This window comes from Colossoma macropomum, unplaced genomic scaffold (genome assembly GCF_904425465.1).
Source record: "Colossoma macropomum unplaced genomic scaffold, Colossoma_macropomum, whole genome shotgun sequence".
NCBI lineage: Eukaryota > Metazoa > Chordata > Actinopteri > Characiformes > Serrasalmidae > Colossoma > Colossoma macropomum.
The window spans coordinates 10756-32838 of record NW_023494999.1 but is presented as its reverse complement, the minus strand read 5'-3'; the positions used below and the strand labels follow the sequence as shown (position 1 = coordinate 32838).

At 40.3% G+C, this 22083-nt stretch overlaps 1 protein-coding gene and 1 pseudogene across 2 annotated transcripts; both read right to left on the bottom strand.

Annotated features, from left to right (window-relative positions):
- Nucleotides 1-1129: 1129 nt before the first annotated feature.
- On the bottom strand, nt 1130-6719 carry LOC118800802 (E3 ubiquitin-protein ligase TRIM39-like). 2 transcript variants are annotated; one of them, XM_036560937.1, is made up of 7 exons: nt 6522-6719; nt 5584-6173; nt 5391-5486; nt 2884-3117; nt 2632-2788; nt 2350-2376; nt 1130-2238 (listed from the first exon to the last, which is right to left on the bottom strand). In XM_036560937.1, the coding sequence occupies exons 2-7, from the start codon at nt 6169-6171 to the stop codon at nt 1697-1699; spliced, it is 1644 nt and encodes a 547-aa protein (XP_036416830.1). In that variant the 5' UTR covers nt 6172-6173; nt 6522-6719; the 3' UTR covers nt 1130-1696. The 2 variants fall into 2 exon arrangements, with proteins under 2 accessions (XP_036416830.1, XP_036416832.1); XM_036560939.1 differs by having other exon boundaries at nt 2650-2788; nt 6522-6717.
- A 4975-nt stretch (nt 6720-11694) lies between these two features.
- LOC118800804 lies at nt 11695-22019 on the bottom strand (annotated as a pseudogene).
- Between the last annotated feature and the right edge of the window lie 64 nt (nt 22020-22083).

Sequence of the window (22083 nt, the reverse complement as noted above, 5' to 3'; positions counted from 1 at the left end):
TAATTGCTTATTTCAGTTTCAACTGTGCTGGTCTGGTTGCATCAATTGACTTACTGGTTGTGCCACCTGACTTTTCAGACTAATTTAAAATTAAACAGGCATCTACTTAAACAAATGTACAGACTTTTGTCCTTGAATTTGAGTCTATTCTTAGATTTTTTCATATAATATAAACATTATTATAAAAATTACACATTTTCATGGTTTTGCTGTGGTCACACCACCTGACGTGGTAAACTGCACCATTCTGACCACAACTCAAAAATCACATTTGTTTTTTTTTTACAGAATTTCTGAAAGGCCTATTGAACTAGAGGGTATTGCACCTCTAAGGTCACTTGGGGTCTTCTTTACGATGAATTATGCTGGCCCCGCTTTCGTAAAAGCATGCCAAAATAAATGTCATTTGTTTTTGGTTGTGCTGCCTGACATTTGAGGAAGCAAAAACTTGTGAACAAACGTTTTTAGTGAGCTGTGTACTTTTAAAGTTGCCTTATTTGCACCATGTTTTTTTATTAAGTTTTCAAACATAAAATCATGCCAAACTATTTTATTTAGAATTTTACATAACTAAATCACCTTTTTTGATAGTTTACTTAATCCACATATCTGTCAGGCCCCATCTAACATTTTTAGACTTTTGGAGGCAAAAAGAAACTAAAATGAATTTTATATGGATGCATTGAAAATTGTTTCATATAAAAGCGGTACTGTTGCATAATTTAATGTCATTTACTTATTTCTTTTATTTTTTTATGAAAATAAAGGGCACAAAAATGAATGTCATGTCATTTATCCACACATATATAGTGAAAAATTATTAAATGAAAAACTCTCCTCATTTCTCATTCTCTCTCTCTCTAGTGGGTCATTTGTGTCTTTCTTTTGTAGATATTTTTGTAGAACTTCCTAATATGCTAACTTTTGTCATATAAATATGATTTTTATAATAATTGAACAATGAATTCATTACATAATGTTATGCCTGATCGGTGTGTGTGTGTGTGTGTGTATATATACAGTACAATTCTAATATTTACATACCTTGTATGTTATTAATAAATGTCTGTTAAATATATACTTAGACAACATGAATCTACTGAACAATGAACAATACATGTACAGGAACAATGTTGCTGTTTTGTTTATTGTCTTTCATTAAGGATGAAAATCAGTTTCATTTTGCTTATTACATTTTTGAAGAAAATGAAATTAATTTGATCAGTTTTACAAAATAATAACATTTAAATTATTTTTATTTAATTGACATTTGCAGTATTTTTCATAAGTGTCCCACAAACAAAAATGATAACCTCATAAATATAAACATCCAATGTAGGCAAAAAAGAGCTTCATGAAACAGCGGCCAAAGTGTCGTGTGAGTTTTACTGGTATATAAAAAAGGCTGTGGTTCCTATGATTCACCAATCAAACTGATACTGACAAATTCATTATTGTTTCAGGTCATTAAAAGGAGACCTGTGATCAACAGTATTAGAACACTGTACAACTGACTTACAGTGGACACGTCCAAGTCTACTGATCTGCTTATTTATCAATTAATTAGTTACCTTTTCATTTATCCATTCATTAATTAATCATGTAGTGTATTGTGGGATTGTTTCATTGCTCGGCAATGCCAGAACACTACAGTGAGTTTTTCTGACATAATAAAATGGGTTTATGGTCTTTATTTCTAATGTTTAACAGGTGTGATGATCAGTGGTGCTGAGTTTTTACCTCCATTATTATGGTGAGGGCTGAATAACGGACAGAGTTTCTCAGTGAAAGACTGACCAGTGAAAGAGTAGATATGAGAACTGGCCTCAACATCATAGAAGGAGACCAGACCCTCCTCATAATCCACAAACACCCCCACCTTCTGGGGAGCCTGTTTCAAGGAGAGGTGGACACGAGGAGAGTCCAGAGCTTTATATTCAGTCTCATTCCTCAGAAACACAATCCAGTATCCATTCTCAGGTTTGGCTGTAATGACCCCCTTCCTGTTACTGGACTCTGTGGTCACTCCTAAATCCCAGTCAGTCTTCCCTCTGACCTGAACCTCATAGTAAAATCTCCCTGAGGAGAACCCCTCCTTTCCCAGCACAGAGCACAATGGATCAAACCTCTTTGCTTTGTCAGGGAGATTCTGTCGTTTGTCTCCAAGTCTCACTTGTTTTCCATCATCAGACAGAATGAGTTCAGGATGAGCTGAATCAGGATCCAGAGTCACATCCACTGAGAGAGAAACACACAGTTAAACACATTTTATCACTATACAACACATAATCGAGGAGACAGATATATTTTTACTCAAAAATATTATGTAATCAGCGAGAATCCACACACCTGCATATTGTTGAATTCTTTCCATTTCTGTTTAGAAGAATAAAGGATGATATAAATTGTTATTAGAATTAGTTGTGCTTCATTAAATGCCTGATTAGTATCAAACACAAACCAGAATGTTAATATTAACACTAAATGACAATGCAGTGATATCATGAATGGGAGTTTTAAATATTTAAATACTTTGTGTACCAAACATTCATTTCTGGTATCAGGATCTTAATGACTTCCTGAATTCTTCTTCATACAAACTCAAATCTAATAAACATCTAAATTTCTTACTGATGAGTAAATACTTGCCAATCTTCTCCATCTCCTTACTGAGCTCTTCCTGAAGCTGAGACAGAGCTCTCCTCAGAGTCTCCACCCTCAGATGAGTGTTAATCCTGACGTCAGTCCAGTTCTTGGTGTGTGGGGGGCTGCAGAGGGACGGGTAAACCTACAGTCCAGCAGGAGAGAGGAGAAACCCCTCAGCATGGGGAGTGCTGTCCTGTGATGGACTGCATTACTATTGAGAAACAGAGGGACTCTGACCTGTAGGAGGTGGAGGTGGTCCTCAGTGTGGGAGAGCTGCTCCAGCTCAGTGTCTCTCCTCTTTAGCTCAGTGATTTCCTGCTCCAGCTCTTTAATGAACTCTTCAGCCTGCCTCTCTGCTGCTTTCTGCTTCTCCTCCATCACCTCAAGCAGCTCCGCCTGGCTTCTCTCAATGCAGCGCAGCAGAGCTCTGAAGACCTCCACACTGTCTGCTTTCTCCTTCTCTGTGCTTTTCTAACAGGAGAAAGCAATAATACTGATAAAACATTATGATTATAATTGCCCTAACACAACCCCATTTCCAAAAAAGTTGGGATGCTGTGCAAATATAAATAAAAACAAAATGATGTGCAAATCATTTAAACCCTGTGTCATTGAAAATAGTAAAAGACAACATATCAAATGCTGAAACTCAGAAATTTTATTGGTTTTTGAAAAACATATGCCATTTTTGAATTTGATGCCAACAACACGTTCCAAAAAAGTTGGGACAGGGACAATAAAAGGCTGGTAAAGTTGTGTAATGCTAAAAAAACACCTGATGGTTAACTGGCAACAGGTAAGTAACATCACAGGGCATCCCAGAAAGGCTGAGTCTTCAGAAGTGAACATGAGGAGGGGTTCACCACTCTGTGAAAGCCTGCGCAGGCAAATTGTGGAACAATTCAAGCATATCGTTTCTCAACATAAAATAGCAAAGAACTTTTGTTTTTCATCATCTACATTACATAATATCATTAAAAGTTTCAGAGCATCTGGAGAAATCTCTGTATGTAAGTGACAAGGCCAAAAACCAGTATTGGCTGGCCATGATCTTTGGGCCCTCAGGCAGCACTGCATTAAAAACGACATGATTCTGTAGTGGAAATCATTGCATGGGCTCAGAAACAATTCTGAAAACCACTGTCTCTGAAAACAGTTCGTTGCTGCATCCAGAAATGCAAGTTAAAACTCTAAAATGCAAAGAAGAAACCAAATATAAACAGCATCCATAAACGCTGCCACCTTCTCTGGGCCTGAGCTCATTTACAATGGACTGAGGCGAAGTGGAAAAGTGTCCTGTGGTCCGACGAATCAAAATTTGAAATTCTTTTTGGAAATCATGGACACTGTGTCCTCCAGGCTAAAGACCACTCAGCTTGTTATCAGTGCACAGTTTAAAAGCCAGTATTTATGATGGTATAGGGGTGCGTTAGTGCACATGGCATGGGTGACTCGCACATCTGTGAAGGCACCATTAATGCTGAACAACAGACACATGTTTTGGCAACATATGCTGCCATCCAGACAACATTTTTCAGGGAAGGCCTTGATTATTTCAGGAAGACAATGTCAAACCTCATTCTGCATGTATTACAACAGCATTGCTCCATATTAAAAGACTCCAGGTGCTAAACTGGCCTGCCTGCAGTCCAGACCTGTCATCCACTGAGAACATTTTGCACATTAAAAAATGAAAAATACCACAAAGGAGACCCCGAACTGATGAGCAGCTGAAATCCTATATCAACGAAGAACGGGAAAACATTTCACTTACAGCAATTGGTCCTCCTCAGTTCCCAAACGCTTACAGAGTGTTGTTAAAAGAAGAGGTGATGAAACACAGTGGTAAACATGTCCCTGTCCCAACTTTTTTGGAACGTGTTGTTGGCATCAAATTCAAAATGGGCATATATTTTGCAAAAAACAATACAATTTCTCAGTTTCAACGTTTGATATGTTGTATTTGTAATATTTTCCTTTAATAATATGGTTTACTTGATTTGCACATCATTGAATTCTATTTTTATTAACATTCTGCACAGCATTCCAACTTCTTTGGAAATGGGGTTATACGTTAAAAGTACTCAAAGTGCTCAAGTTTTTTGAGTCAATATCAGTTTAAATAAATAAGTTAAAAGCACAAGTCAATGCATTGCATTGATGCTAAAGCTTTACTAATTCTGTCAATATGGGATCTGCAACTAAGGTCAGAGTGAAGAACAGAACCAAGATCTCACACAGCAAACTATAAATTGCAGACATCATTAGCTCTTTAGTTTGCTGTGGAATTTGCTGCCCTGGAATTTATTAAACCATCCTTGAGTGTCCTATTTTTACTCATGATACAAAAGAGTAACAGGAGGCACTAAGAAAATAAAAGTGGCCCCAGTATAGACACTGGAGGTACTCCATAGTAACTGCCATGATTTCCTGATACAAATTAAGCCAGAGTAACAAAATACTGTGTAATATTTGTAAAACTACTTTATTTACAGACAATCCAGTCCAGTTTTCAAGTGTTTCTGGAATGATCTTCAGTTTTCTAGAGTGCCAAACATGTTTAATGCACCCTGAGAGCAGGTATATTGTTCTCATTACTATTCTGAAATGTTTCATAGATTTCACAGTTCAAATTGATTGTAAAGATTGTGTGCAATTTGATGAATTGATTTTCATTGTGTTTATTATGAGCATTCAGTAAAGCCTGCATAGTAAATGAGAATTAAGATTCAGTTAAGACTCACTTTATTGAGCTCTACAGAGTGTTTGATTTCCTCAATCTTCTTCAGTCGGTCCTGGATCATCGGCTGAACTTCTGTCTGTGTCGTTCTCATTTGAATCTATGAATTTTGAAATCATAATAATACCACTGATTTGTATTAGTTTTAATGCAGAAGCAAGAGACAGAGTTAATAATTTTGTCTAAATATCTCTCACCTTCTTCACTTGTATCTCCTCCTCTATAGGAACAGTGCTGTGAGTCTTGTGGTCTCCTTCAGTGCAGAACTGACACACACACGTCTGGTCGTCTCTACAGAACAGCTCCAGGGGTCTCTCATGTTTCTGGCAGATGTAGTCCTCCAGGTTCTCCACAGGGTCCATCAGTTTGTGTTTCTTGAGTTTAGCTACAGTTTTATGAGGCGTCAGATGAGTCTCACAGTAAGATACTCCACAGTCCAGACAGGATTTCTGAGCCTCCAGCTTTTCATCTGTGCAGTAGTTACACAGCACATTTTTAGCTTTGGAGGGACGTTTCTCTGGAGCTCTGCTGGATTTGACCTGAACTGACTTCTTGAACTGAGCAGCCAGTCCGGAGATGAACGTGTTCACACGTAGCTCAGGTCTTTTGGAGAATTCCTCTTTACAAACTGGACACTGGCAGTGTGAACTGCTGTCCCAGCACTCTTTGAGACAGACCATGCAGAAGTTGTGTCCACATGGAGTCGAGACTGGATCAGTGAACACATCCAGACAGACAGAGCACTGGAGCTGATCTTCAGACAGGAGACTGCTGGAGGAAGACATGACTGACAGAAGAGATGACAATTCATAAAAATTTAGTCGATTAATAAACACTATTGCATATTTCTTTTAACTGAACGTCAACAGAAAAAGACGTGTTCTCATGAAATGTGTATCTGAAATCAATCCTGTTCATCTGACTGATGAGCTTCACATTCTACCTGTTAATCATGAATCTGTAGCTGAACAAATGATCACAGCTTCAGATGTAAAACACGGACCAAACTGACAAACTCTGAGCTCTTTAAAAGTTTAAATAACTGCTAAAACATAAACAGCAGTGACTGACAGAAATGATCTGAACAGCTGTAAGTATTTTTAGTAACAGACAGTAAGAAACTTAGACTCATTACCACTTTCACTTTCTCTCCTTTGGTCTGCTTTTCTGCTTCTTCAGAGTTGATCTGTAGAGTTTAACTGAGTTTCCTGACTGGAGAACCTTCAAACTGGAAACTGTGTCCTGCTGGAAGAACTGAATCAGTTCATGAAACTCCCTTTACTGTCGTTTCTTCTGAGTGACGTCATGCGGACACGCCTACTTTATCATGACGACAGTTTGTTGCACTTGCAGGTTTTGGCCAGCAGGTGGCAGATATTTACCATCTGACTTACACAAGAGAGGAAATAGTGCTGAAAATCCCTACTTAAGTAAAAATACTGTTACTGAAGTGATAATTTTTCTCATAATTTAGTTGAGTACAAATAAAAGTATTAATAAAGGGAATTAAAAAGTAAATAAGTAAGGAAAGTCAGAGTAAATAAGTAGTTTATTGGAAAACTACTTGAATAATAGAGTTACTTTTTTACATTTGAAATCACAACCTGGAATATTTCTGAGTCGACTCGACATCAGAGAAAATAATCTGTACAATCAAAACTAAAGCAAGACATGATATAAACATGAGAAAACAGTTCTGAGAGCTGAGACTGATCACAGTCTGCTCTGCTAGTGACATCTACACATCTCTCTGTGAACTGTATAAGGAACAAGGTTTACATTAAACTACACGCTTTTCATGGATTATATGAGGCTTCCTAGTTTATCTGTTTCCAGTAAAGTAGTTTAAGAGTCAAAATAACAGGTAGATCACTCAGTTTTTAGTGACAGCCCTGCTGCCCATCAGCTTCCTAAACACTAGCTTACATTAACAGCTGTGAACATCTGCACACAGTAACATTCACAGCCTTCAATCTGTATAAATTCACTGATACCTGTATGGAACATTTCTACCATTAAAATCATTAACAACAACAGAAGTTTCACCATGTGGAGATGAGCTGTTGTGCCTTCCAGCTCGAATCCAGCAGGTATCACTTCTGGCCAGGCCACTGTGACTGATGACCACATGTCCACCACAGCAGTGCTTGGAACTCCTTCAATGTCACTGGAAATGTGGCAGAAGTCTGATATGGACGTTCGCCCCACCACAGCCACTGTGTGTTCACTGCCTGTGCTGCTCTGTTTGACCAGGCCAGCATTCTTTCCCACTGACTTCACCCCCAACAAACAAGCCTCTTGTAGTCCCTTGTCACTCGCTGTTTGGCTGTGGTTGTGGCCAGAGCTCAGATCAGTTCTGTCATCACCTCAGCCTACGACTGCAGGACTGACGGCCACATGCTGCTTGTGGGTGCTGCCATCTTTGTTTGCATCTGCACCCAGTAACATCACACCATAGCAGGCAGGCTTTGGGTTGGCCGACGCCGCTAAGCTCAGCTTTTCTCCCCACCCAACTCTCTCATGGCTCTCCTGGGTGGAATGACTCGCCCCTGGAGCCAGTGGTGTTCCTGAAGACGCAAACTCACCGTCGTCTTCCTCAGTTGTCTTATCAACAGAGTGATCCAGCCCTTCTGTGACCAATGAAGCTTAGCTTAGCTGCTATCAGCTGAATAGTCTCTCCCTTTGAGGAGAACCTTTTACTTACTCACACCAAATGTAGTGTTTACTGCTATTAAAGAAAACACAGATTGAATATGTTACAGAATTTTTATAAATGTATTTTTAAGTAGGTGAAAATCCAGATACAGTATCTTCTACAATCGGACTGAACGATGATCTGAATATTACAGCGTAACACTGTTTAAACTCTGTTCCAGTGAAGCACTGGTTTCTCTGATGGCTCATTTTCATGAGGGGTGATATCTGTTTGGTCTGTGTACAGCGTGCATATGACAAACCAACTTAACCCCAGTGTGGTCAGATTACTGTTTAAGGCCATTTAATCTTTAAAAACTCAAAGTGAAAAACTAATCTGAGCGCGACAGAATTACTGTCTAGAGTTTATGGGGAAGCTGGATTAGAGTAGATTTCCCATATCACAGGTTTATAAGGCTGTTTCCTCCAAAACTGGGACAAAAGCGTATTTTATACAGGTAAACTAAACCAAAAGTGTCACCAGTGTTCACTAAAGTAGCTTTAGCTGACAGACACTCACAATAAAACATACACTATAGGTCTTAAGTTTAATAGTCTGCCATTTTATTCTAAAACAACAGAAGAAAGAAGAAAATATTAAACACATCAGCGTTACCAGTTTAGCTGGGATTAGCTAGCTAGTCAGCTGCTCCCTCAGGCTGAAGCTGAGCTGTGAAAGCGGAGATCTCTGCAGGTTTCAGGAGGCAGATTAGCTGCTGATAAGAACAGTTTTCTGTAGTGCATTTGAAAATGAATGAAGACGACAGTTTGGATAAAGTATGTTGATGTGTGCTGGTGAAGTTCTCCTCTTTCTGTCTCCTCTAAACTGGTCGTCTCTGTCTCTGAACAGGGCTGAGGTGTTTTAGTGGCTGGGAGCTGCTCTGTTTTGATTGGTTTTCAGATCATTATAAATGTAACCAGGCTTTCTTCTGATTGGTTTATGAGCTGATATGCTCCTCATTTATTTTCACTCTGTAACGTTATTAAAAATTAACGTAGTGAAGTAAAAATACTTTATTAAAAATGAACTCAAGTAAGGCTAAAAGTACTATGGTTTAATTTTACTCCAAAAAGTAGGGAAAATGTACTGAAGTACAGTAATGAAAGTAAATGGAATTCGTTTCTTTCCCCCTCTGGAGTTACATTATCTAAATATACAGATTTTGCTCAATATTTCAAACAAACACGTTAAATAGTCACTCATCAGGAAGTAACTTGGTACTGTTTAATTGGAATTCTTTTGTAGTAGCTCCCATTTAGAGACAAACAACCTTAAACAAAATCTATTAAAATATTACTGAGCTAAAAGCAGCAGCTCCTCTATTCAGCTGTTCACTTCTTTACAGACACACACAAGAAAAGTCTATCAGTGTTTAATCATTTAAACACAGAGCTGAGTTCAGTTAAACCTGCTGTACAAACTTTCATTCACACACACACACACACACACACAGATACAAAGAGGTTCTCAATCAGACCTGCATGTTCTACATAATTCTTGTGTTTTTAATGTACCAAAAACAGTCATAACCATTTTATATCCCCTTTTATCCCCTACAGTCAACCCCTTAAATGGTCAGGGTCCACTGGCAGGCCCAAAGTTTTACTACACACTTCTATAATCTAAGATCAGCTCATCTAGTTTGCACTGAAGTCCACTCAAATTTTTATTACACGCTTCCACAGCATAAGAATAATTCAGCCATAATAGTGGATAATATTTAGTAAGTCTGGGGTTTAAGGGGTTAAAATATCCAGTATAGTGTTTTAAGAACTGCTTGTGAAATGGACGCTATTAGAAACAGGAGACTAACCGTAAAATGGACACGAAGACACAAAAGGTCAGCTGTCATAATGTGCTATCATTTTATCCCAGAAACACCAAATATCAACATATAACCTGTTACTTGATGTAGGTTTTAGTTCAGCCAGTTTGCACTGAAGTCCCTGTAGTTACTGAACAGTAAGCCTTAGTATGTAATAAGCCTGGGATTTAAAGGGGTTAAACAAGCTGTTTTTACTGCACCTTTAACACTGATATGTAAATCAGCTCTGTTCTGATTGGCTGTATTGAGCCTCACTTAAACAGCAGTCAAGACTCAAACAGTCCTCATAAGGTAAGGGGGCGGGGCTAAACTGCTGCAGGCTGAATAGGCAGAAATATGTAAATGCACTGATTTTTTGTGACATCATAAAAAACAAAGAATTCAAAACAAGCTGTTTTACGGCGTAGTTTCCAGGGATAGACTGTACGGACTGGACAGTCAGTGTTTCCCACAAACAGGCTCTACTTGGGCAGCCAAAAGTATTTTGACAGCTACCCAAATATATTTTGTTGCATTTAAATAAATTCCAAAGAGAAAATATTTTATAGTTTAATGAATAAACACAGTGTCACTGATGTAAAGCATCACTCTTTCCCCTGTGGTCATTTCCATGACTTTAACCTTCACTTTAGTAAAGTCCAAGATACATTTCTTAAATATGACACAAACAAATTAACTTCAAGCCTTTAAATACAAAATAAAGAGCTTCAGGAATTTTTCCATCAACATGACAGTGAGTTCAGTGAAATTCAGTGACCTCCACAGTCACCACATCTGAATCTGATAGAGCACCTTTAGGACGCGGCAGAACCCGAGAATCTCTAAGGAACGTTTCCAGCACCTTGTTGAATCAATGCCACCAAAAAAATCACAGTTTTCTGAAAGTAAAAATGCGTCTAACCCCGTATTAGAATGATGTTCAGTGTACAGGTTCCTCTGCTTGTCTGTTCCAAACCACAGAACCACTAAAGGAACCTCAGAACCAGACTGATACTCAGGATTGAGGATCTCAGATGAGTTTATTTGTTTTTTCATAACCAGTAAACAGATCAAAACTAGACATTTAATCCAACACCATCATCTCCCAGCCTACACAGACAGCTTTAACTACAACTGCACACCTGGAGGACTGGAAACATGGAGGAAACTCCACAGAAAGTGTTTCTGTATTTTGTAGAACTTCCTAATATAACATGCTTAATAATTTAATTAAAATATAAAAATGCTGTACTTTAATTTAAACATGATATGATAATATAATAAATAAACATGAAAGAAATGATGTCCTTGTTTTGTTTATTATCTTCTTCAGTTTATTAGTGAAATGTTTCAACAGAGTTTTTGTAATTTTAACCAGGTTTTATTTACGTTTGGTTGGCATTTGAAGTGCATTTCTGAAATGTGGTACAAACAAAAATAACCATGCATTTACAAATAAGGAAAACCAATAAAATGAGGTTCGTTTCTCTGAGAGCCCAAAGCTCTATGTGAGTCTATAAAAAGAGCTGTGACTCCCACAGGGTTCATTCATGGTTCAACTGAAGCTGATTTTCTGAACTTTATCATTATTTCATTTCATTAAAAGGAGATCTGTGATAAACAGCGTCGTACATTGAACACTTTGCTTACAAAAGACTCATCTATCTTTAATGAATTCATTCTTAATTTATTAACTTAATGTTCATAAATTCATTTATTACATTACTGACTGAAGAATTAAAAAAACTGTAGTTATGCCATGAAATAAATTTAAAAATGTATCTTAAAAATTACCTTTATTTATAATGTTTAACAGGTGAACCTTTATTTGTGTTTAACAGGTGTGACGATCAGTGGTGCTGAGTTTTTACCTTCATCATTGAGACATGGACTGAAGAATGGATAGAGTTTCTCAGTGAAAGACTGACCAGTGAAAGAGTAGATATGAGACCTGATCTCAACATCATAGAAGGAGACCAGACCCTCCTCATAATCCACAAACACCCCCACCTACTGGGGAGCCTGTTTCAAGGAGAGGGGGATCATGGGAGATTCCACAGCCTCATATTTAGTCTCATTTCTCAGCCACACAGTCCAGTATCCATCCTCAGGGCCGGCTGTAACCATCCCCTTCCTCTTACTGGACTCTGTGGTCACTCCTAAATCCCAGTGAGTCTTCCCGCTGACCTGAACCTCATAGTAAAATCTCCCTGAGGAGAACCCCTCCTTTCCCAGCACATTGACACAATAATCAAACCTCTCTGGGTTTTCCGGGAGATTCTGTTGTTCGTCTCTATGTCTCACTTGTTTTCCATCATCAGACAGGATGAGGTCAGGATGAGCTGAATGAGGATCCAGAGTCACATCCACTGAGAGAGAAACACACAAATTAAACACATCTTAACACTTTAGAATATATAACTGATCAGACTCACATATGTATACTCATATATACAGACATATGCAAAAGTTTGGGTGCTCCTTGTAGAGCTACATATTCTTTTAATATAATTTGACCCTTCCTCTACAAAGACACACTCTGCACATTTTAACACACAATTACTGTTTATTTACTGAATTTAACACAGCAGAAAAAAATAAAGTGTGGTCTGTGCAAATGTTATGACATGTTACATATTTTAAGTTTTTCCCAATATGTTAAACTTAAATAAACAGAAATTGCACTAAAATTAACAGAAAAGTACCGTTTTAATTTTGCTCCCTGTAGTCGATGTCTATTTTATATCTAAAATATGTCTAACATATTTTCACTTAGAAAATAAACTAAAAGTAATCTGACCAGGGGGTTTTCAGACGTTTGCATACGACTGTACGATGTGATCAGTGAGAGCGGCTCACCTGCGTATTGTTGAATTCTCTTCAGTTCTGTTTGAAAAAGAAAAATGGACAAAATAAGTTACTAGTATTTAAATTGTGCTTAATGAAATAACTGCTTAGCATCAACCACAATCCAGCATATTCATATTAACAAAAGTTAAGTGACACAAATTCAAATGTACTGAACATCTAAATGTCTTACTGATCATTAAATACTTACTGATCTCATCAAGTCTTCTCCATCTCCTTACTGAGCTCTTCCTGAAGCTGAGTCAGAGCTCTCCTCAGAGTCTCCACCCTCAGATGAGTGTTAATCCTGACGTCAGTCCAGTTCTTGGTGTGTGGGGGGCTGCAGAGGGACGGGTAAACCTACAGTCCAGCAGGAGAGAGGAGAAACCCCTCAGCATGGGGAGTGCTGTCCTGTGATGGACTGCATTACTATTGAGAAACAGAGGGACTCTGACCTGTAGGAGGTGGAGGTGGTCCTCAGTGTGGGAGAGCTGCTCCAGCTCAGTGTCTCTCCTCTTTAGCTCAGTGATTTCCTGCTCCAGCTCTTTAATGAACTCTTCAGCCTGCCTCTCTGCTGCTTTCTGCTTCTCCTCCATCACCTCAAGCAGCTCCGCCTGGCTTCTCTCAATGCAGCGCAGCAGAGCTCTGAAGACCTCCACACTGTCTGCTTTCTCCTTCTCTGTGCTTTTCTAACAGGAGAAAACAATAGTAGTAACGTTATTTTTGCAACTTTCATACATTGAAATACAGCTTAAAGTGCTTAATTGAAACCTAGCATGAGAGAACAACAGAATAATGAAGGAAGTAAAACTCTGAACGAGTAAAAGGAAAAAATAATAATGAATAAAACAAGAAATTTTAATCAAGCAAAAGAAAAAACAAACCAACAAACAAACAAATTAATAAATAAAAGGAAAAATAAACAAAACCATGTGAAATGGTACTTTTGTGCAGTAGACCCTATGAGATGAATTTTAGTTTTATACTTGTTAAGTTTCAGAAAACTGCTGTTTGTCTCATTTCTGATACCAGACAAACAGTAAACCAGCTCTCATTTCAACAGATACAACAAAAATGCAAAGCACTATGTCGTCTGCACAGCTGTGTAATTGTCCCCACATTCATTCATAACACAGTTGTGTCACAGCATGAATAAGGGAAATAAAAGTGGCCCTGGAGTAGAGCCTTGAGGTACTCCACAGTAAACGTCATAGTTTCTAGATATGCATTTGACAAGACTGACAATACATTCTTTCAGTAAAACTACTTTAGAACATTTACATGATGTACAATGATCAGCAGTGTCAATACAGCATTAAGGGCCAACAGGACAAAGACTGATACTTTGTTCTTGTCAGTATTTTGTCTGAGGTCATTCATATATATATATATATATATATATATATATATATATATATATATATACACATATGTATTTTACTGGAACCTGACCTAAAGTCTGACTGAAATTGTTGACACTGAATTTAATGTAAAATATAATACATTTGTGCAGAATGTAATCATATATTTTCAAGTTTTTTTTTAATGTGTTTAATAAACATATTTAGTGATGCCTGTAATAGCATTGTACTCAGTCTTGTCTCAGTATTGACATTATTTGGATCTGGCCGTGTCTCAGTCTCGGGGTAAGGTGGACTTTGAAACTTAACTGTAAGCTGAACTGTTAATTTTTTTATGTTATTGAACATCAACCAAACTTTCAAACAGAATCAATGTCAGGTGTGATAACCACCCTCGCCACCAGAGGTCAGCATCACCTGAATACTGACGTGCTTCCCAGTTTACCCTGACCCTTCTCACCTGCAGCTTGTTTACCTTCCTATATAAAGATCTTCAGTACACTGGCTCACTGTGAAGTATTGCCAGTTTTGTCTGCATACCAAGCCTTGTTTCAACTGGACTGCTGATATTGGATTATTTAGACCCTTTTCTGAACTCTTGGACCCTGCTTTTTGATCTCCCGTTTGTACCTCTGCTGTTTTGTGATCTTTCCTGGTTTTTTGACATCTGGACTGTTTCTGACTCTGATTTTTGGTTTTTGTGTGCTTGAGTAAACTGCTGTCATGGATTCTAATCAGTCTGGAGAGTCTTCCTTACAGAATACTTTGCCAACCCAGAATCCAGAAGACCCGTTTAATCTCCATGCTGCTGTTTCGGCTCAGGGTCAACTATTGGGCTCTCATGCCCAACAACTAGTTCACCTCACCAATACCCTTGACGAATTGCTCCATGTGGTTCGTAACCTTCAGATTTCAGCCCCTTTGTCTGCTCAAGCCCCCCCGCCTGCTCAAGTCTCCCCACAGCCTCCAGTACAGCTTTCCCCACCTCCCTCAGACATGTCACTCCCTTCTGTCAAGCTAGCCCTTCCTGATAAATATGATGGTTCCCCTGGTCTGTGTAAAGGATTTCTAATGCAGTGCTTGATTTATTTTTCTCGTGCCCCCACAGCCTTTCCCACAGACTCATCCAAAATAGCTTTTGTTATGTCCCTGCTCACTGGTAAAGCTCTCTCCTGGGCTACAGCTATGTGGCAAGCTCAAGTGCCTGATTCCTCCACATATGCTAACTTCGAACGTGTGTTTCGGGAGGTTTTTGATCACCCCGTTTGCGGTAAAGATCCTGGAGAGCTTTTACTATCCCTCAAGCAGGGGAACAAGACAGGAGCGGAGCACGCTTTACACTCCCGCACTCTCGCTGCTGAGGCCGGATGGGACGAGAAATCTTTAAAAGCTGTGTACCGCCGTAGCCTCAATGAAGCCCTTCAAACGGAACTGGCATGTCGAGACAGTGACAATAGCCTTTCGGATTTTATCCAATTGTCCATCACCTTGGACAACCTCATTCGTTCCAGACTTCGTCCTATCACCAGCTCCTCTACTATCCCTTCCGCCATTCAGTCTGCGCCGGAGCCCATGGAGATTGGTCGTGTGCAGCTCACCCTGAAGAACAGCTAAGACGCATGCGCGAGGGTCTTTGCTTTTACTGTGGCCAGCAAGGACACTTTAAAGGTGACTGTCCCACTCTCAAGAATCCCAAACGGGTGAGTGAGACTATCTATTCTCCTATTGAAAGTCGCAAATTCACTCCACCCATAACACTAATCTGGGGCTCTCACCGTCTTTCTCTCCCAGCGCTGATTGATTCTGGAGCTGCCGGAAACTTTATAGACCAAGACCTTGCAACCAGACTTCACATTCCCCTCCACAAAATAAAATCACCTCTGACAGTTAAAGGGCTGGATGGAAAGCCCCTTGGCTCTGGTCAGATCCTAGCTGCCACTCCTCTTTTAAACGTTGTCACAGGAATTTTGCACTCAGAGAGTATGTCACTGTTAGCCATTCCCTCTCCTGAAAATCCCATAGTTCTTGGGTTCCCCTGGCTATCTACTCACAACCCCACAATATCCTGGCCCAACGGTGAATTAGAGAAATGGAGCCCCTTCTGTTTTTCCCACTGCATGACCTTACCATGTTTAACGACTTCTGTTGAAAGTCCCGATACTGCAATAAAAGTGCCACTTCCTGTTGAATATACAGAGTTCTCCTCAGTTTTTAGTAAAACCAAGGCTGCAGCTCTTCCACCCCACAGAGACATTGACTGTGCCATTGACCTGCTTCCTGATACCATACCCCCTAAGAGTCGTGTTTATCCCCTGTCTGTTCCAGAGACTCAAGCCATGGAAGAATATGTGGAGGAAGCTCTGAAATTAGGTTACATATGCCCTTCTACCTCTCCCACATCCGCGGGTTTTTTCTTTGTTGAAAAAAAGGATGGAGGATTGAGACCATGTATAGACTATCGAGGACTCTGCGATAACAGTGAAATACCGCTATCCCTTACCTTTAGTCCCATCAGCCATCGAACAGCTAAGAAAAGCCACCATATTCACCAAATTGGACCTCCGGAGCGCATACAATTTGATACGTATCAAGCCAGGTGACGAATGGAAAACGGCTTTTAGTACTACAACTGGCCATTATGAGTACCAGGTGGTCCCGTACGGGCTGGCAAATGCCCCGGCGGTGTTCCAATCTTTCATAAATGATGTATTCAGAGACATGCTCAATAAGTGGGTAATAGTCTATATTGATGACATTCTTGTTTACTCCCCCTCGCTCACTGAACACATCACTCATGTCAAGATGGTGCTACAACGCCTCCAGAGTCACAATCTGTATGTGAAATTGGAAAAGTGTGAGTTTCATAAGCCTGTGGTATCATTTCTGGGGTATATCATCTGCGCGCAGGGAGTCAAAATGGATGAATCGAAACTGAAAGCAGTGACTCAGTGGCCGCGACCCAAATCTGTAAAAGAACTGCAGCGCTTTTTGGGTTTTGCAAACTTTTATAGGCGATTCATCAAAGGCTTCAGCATGATAGCCGCTCCCCTCACCTCTTTACTGCAAGGCAATGCAAAAAAATTGAACTGGTCAGCCAGAGCCGATTCAGCATTTGACTCACTCAAACGGAGCTTCACGACTGCTCCGATTCTCTGCCACCCTGACCCCTCCCTTCCTTTTCTGGTGGAAGTAGACGCATCCGAGACTGGGATCGGAGCTGTTCTTTCCCAAAAACATGGGGACCCCACTAAACTCCACCCCTGTGCATTCTATTCCAGAAAACTTAATCCTGCCGAGCGAAATTATGACGTGGGCAATCGTGAATTGTTGGCTGTTACAGCAGCTTTGGAGGAATGGAGGCACTGGCTCGAAGGCGCTGCCCACCCTTTCACCATTCTCACAGATCATTGAAACTTGGAGTACATTAAATCAGTAAAACGTCTAAATCCTCGCCAGGCCCGGTGGGCATTGTTTTTTTACACGCTTCAATTTCACTTTAACATATAGACCTGGATCTAAGAATGGCAAGGCTGACGCTTTCTCCCGCCAACATGATTCTGAAGAAAAGCCCAGCTGTGCAGACCCCATAATATCCCCTTCGTGTATTGTTGCTCCAATCTCTTGGGATTGTATGGAAGAAATTAGGAGAGCTCAAAACAATGACCCAGCACCCCCAACATGTCCGATTGACAAAGTCTATGTTCCCGCTAACCTTCGAAGTAATGTGGTGCAATGGGTGCACTCATCTTTGAGCTCAGGTCATCCTGGTATCACCCGAACGATTTCCTTGGTCCAGAACACTTTCTGGTGGCCCAGTCTATCCACTGACGTGACGAATTTTGTTCTGTTTGTGCTAGAAGTAAAACACCCCGTCAATGCCCTGCTGGACGCCTTATGCCTCTTCCTGTCCCACATCGCCCCTGGTCGCACATAGCTGTGGATTTCTTGACAGATCTACCTCCCTCTAATGGTAACACAGCAATTTTAGTGGTCATAGACCGATTTTCCAAAGCCTGCAGGTTGATTCCCCTCAAAAAGTTACCGTCTGCTTTGGAGACGGCGGAGAGGCTCTTCCATGAAGTTTTTCGTTTTTATGGGCTGCTCGAGGATATTGTTTCTGATAGGGGGGTTCAGTTTACTTCACATGTATGGAAGGAATTTTGCAAATTGCTGAATATTAACGTCAGTCCCACTTCCGGCTACCACCCTCAGTCTAATGGACAAGTGGAGAGGTTGAACCAAGAAATAGGTCGTTATTTGCGCTCTTACTGCAGTGACAACCAGCACGACTGGAGCCGTTTTCTTCCCTGGGCAGAATATGCACAGAATTCCCTATTACATTCCTCTACAGGCCTGTCTCCGTTTCAGTGCGTGCTAGGCTTTCAACCCCCATTATTTCCCTGGTCAGGTGAGCCGTCTGAAGTGCCGGCAGTCGACGACTGGATGAAGAGGAGTGAGGGGGTTTGGAACTCAGCACATGTTCGGCTCCAAAGGGCAATCCGCCAGCAGAAAATCCACGCAGATCGCAGACGCAGCAACACACCCACCTTCTGTCCGGGGCAAAAGGTATGGCTCTTCACACAGGATTTGAAACTGTGACTACCCTGCAAAAAGCTAAGCCCTAGGTATATTGGTCCTTTTCCTGTCTTGCGTAGGATTAACCCTGTCACCTACCGCCTTGAGTTACCCCCACATTACCGCATCTGCCCATCTTTTCATGTCTCTCTCCTGAAGCCTGTCTCCTCTACAGGTGATGTGCTGACCTCTGACGACGGACACTGGAAGTGGATCGGGGATATGCATACACGGTGCGTGCCCTCTTGAATTCTCGTTGCCGGGGAAGCCGGATGTGGTACCTGGTGGATTGGGAAGGCTATGGTCCGGAGGAACGCTGCTGGGTCCCTGCAGATGACATCCTTGATCCTTCCCTTATCACTGACTTCCACAGGGCCCATCCGGATCGCCCAGCCCCTCGCACTAGGGGTCGTCCTCGTCGCAGGTCTGATGCGCCTGCTGGAGCAGCCGCCTTGGGGGGGTGGTTCTGTCAGGTGTGATAACCACCCTCGCCACCAGAGGTCAGCATCACCTGAATACTGACGTGCTTCCCAGTTTACCCTGACCCTTCTCACCTGCAGCTTGTTTACCTTCCTATATAAAGATCTTCAGTACACTGGCTCTCTGTGAAGTATTGCCAGTTTTGTCTGCATACCAAGCCTTGTTTCAACTGGACTGCTGATATTGGATTATTTAGACCCTTTTCTGAACTCTTGGACCCTGCTTTTTGATCTCCCGTTTCTACCTCTGCTGTTTTGTGATCTTTCCTGGTTTTTTGACTCCTGGACTGTTTCTGACTCTGATTTTTGGTTTTTGTGTGCTTGAGTAAACTGCTGTCATGGATTCTAATCAGTCTGGAGAGTCTTCCTTACAATCAAACAGTCCTTTCTCTACACCAGGGGTTCCTAACCTATAGCTACTGAGGGGTAGCTGCCAAACAAAATGTCAGGCTGAAGAGAGGAAAGCTGCAAATGGAGTTCTGGCTCAGTTTGATAGGTTTAGATACATTCACCATGTTTAGTTCCCAATTAATGGTGTAAATCATTGGATTTCAAAGCTTCTCTAAGTGCAGAGCACAAAGCGCTCTGACCACAGAGCAGCACATGCTACTCACTGCTGTACTTTCTTTATTTCAGTTTATGCCTGGTTCTCCTGGTTTTGTCTGAGATACAGTGACCGCTTCACTTGTGTTTGGATCCTTTTGAAAGACCCTTTTTACCATTTATCCATGATGGATGATTTCCATATAATTGAAAATTTAAACTTATTACATAGAAAATTTAAACATAACTAGTTAGCATTTTGCCAAACAACCAATGAGCTCAATATTAATATAATATTTTACTTCTGAATATAATCAACAGTATTTGCCATATTTAATGTTACGTTTGGTTAAAAGTCCATATTGTAATAAATAAATAAATAAATAAATAAATAGCCAATGCCCCCCAGCAGTACCACCACAGTCCACCAATGATCTATATGTTTAAATAAGATCTGTTTGCTGCTGTATGAGGATCTAATTGATCTTTCCATGAAGACTTAACTGGATATTATTGGGTTGTTGAAGTTCATCCCCTGAGAGCAGCTCACAATGTTATTATTACTATGTTTTCATTTAACGACACAAATGGATGTATTTTGTTTGGTTTATATTATGTTGGCTTTAGGTGGTGATTCTAAATGAAACAGTTTTAAAGAAGGAGGGATGGAGAAGAAGAAAGGTACAAAGTTTGACTATTTAGTGGTATATTTTACAAAAGACATTAGAAATGATAACATTAATAATTATCATGTATAATGAATGAAAATGACTGTAATGAAATATTATGAAATAGAAATGATTTTCATTTTTTTCTTCTTTATCTTTTTCTGCTCTGAAAAAAAATCTTAATCTAATCTCAGTCTTGACTCAGACTTGACTACTACAAAGTCTTGAGACTCGGCTCTAGTAGTCTTGACTACAACACCCGCCTGCATGCTGTACATATTAGATTTTTAGCTGAAACACTCACTTTATTGAGCTCTACAGACCGTTTGATTTCCTCAATCTTCTTCAGTCTGTTTTGGATCATCTGCTGAACTTCTGCCTGTGTCTTCACCAGCTGAGTCTATGATAAAGAAATAAATTGTAAGAACTCATTCAGTTATTTTTATCGAAAGGAATGAACAGGAGACAGAGTTACCAATTCTCTTTCTAAATATCTCTCACCTTCTTCTCTCCACTCTCCTCCTCTATAGGAACAGTACTGTGAGTCTTGTGGTCTCCTTCAGTGCAGAACTGACACACACTCATCTGGTCGTCTCTACAGAACAGCTCCAGGGGTCTCTCATGTTTCTGGCAGATGTAGTCCTCCAGGTTCTCCACAGCATCCATCAGTTTGTGCTTAGGTGTGGTTTTATGAAGCACTAGATGAGTCTCACAGTAAGATACTCCACAGTCCAGACAGGATTTCAGAGCCTCCAGCTTTTCCTCACTGCAGGAGTCACACAGAACCTTCGTAGGTTTAGAGGGTCTTTTCTCTGGAGCTCTGCTGGATTTGACCTGAACTGACTTCTTGAACTGAGCAGCCAGTCCAGAGATGAACGTGTTCACAGACAGTTCAGGTCTTGTAGGGAATTCTTTCTTACAAACTGGACACTGGCAGCATGAACTGCTGTCCCAGCACTCTTTGAGACAGACCATGCAGAAGTTGTGTCCACATGGAGTAGAGACTGGATCAGTGAACACATCCAGACAGAGAGCACTGGAGCTGATCTTCAGACAGGAGACTGCTGGAGGAAGACATGACTGACAGAGGAGACACAGAGAGGTGATTAGAACCCACAAAAAATATCCTGAATGTTAAATGTCAACCTTATAACATCACAGTTTGAGTGAAGAACAAAATATGAAAAGATGATGTAAAATGAAAATGTAATGAAAACCTTTTTTTGGTTTTGTATAACTGGAATGTGTTTGAACATGAAGGACGTGCTGTTTTCATTAATCACTATCATTCATCTGACTGATCAGCCTCACTCTGTTCTTATTAAGCGTGCTCTAAATCCTCCTCTGCATGGTGAGCGCTCTCTCTATCTGCTCTGAGTCTCTGTAGCTGAACAAACAGTAACAGCTCAACATGTAGAAATACAGGTGACAGATTCCAGCTTTCTGAACAGTTTAATAAAGTAAACAGTAGTTAAAGTAGAAATGTGCTGAAAAAACAGCTCTTAGAAATGACCAGTTTCACTTTTTCTCTCTTGGCCTGGTTTTCTGCTCCTTCAGAGTTTATCAGCAGAGGCTTTAACTCCTTTAAGAAGCTTTAAACTGAAGATCGTGTCCTGCTCAAAGGACCTGGATTCTGTTTATGAAACAGCTTTGCTTAACTTTCGTTTCTCCCCAGTGACATTGTTAGGCCACGCCCACTTTACCATGACGTTGGTCTGTTGCACT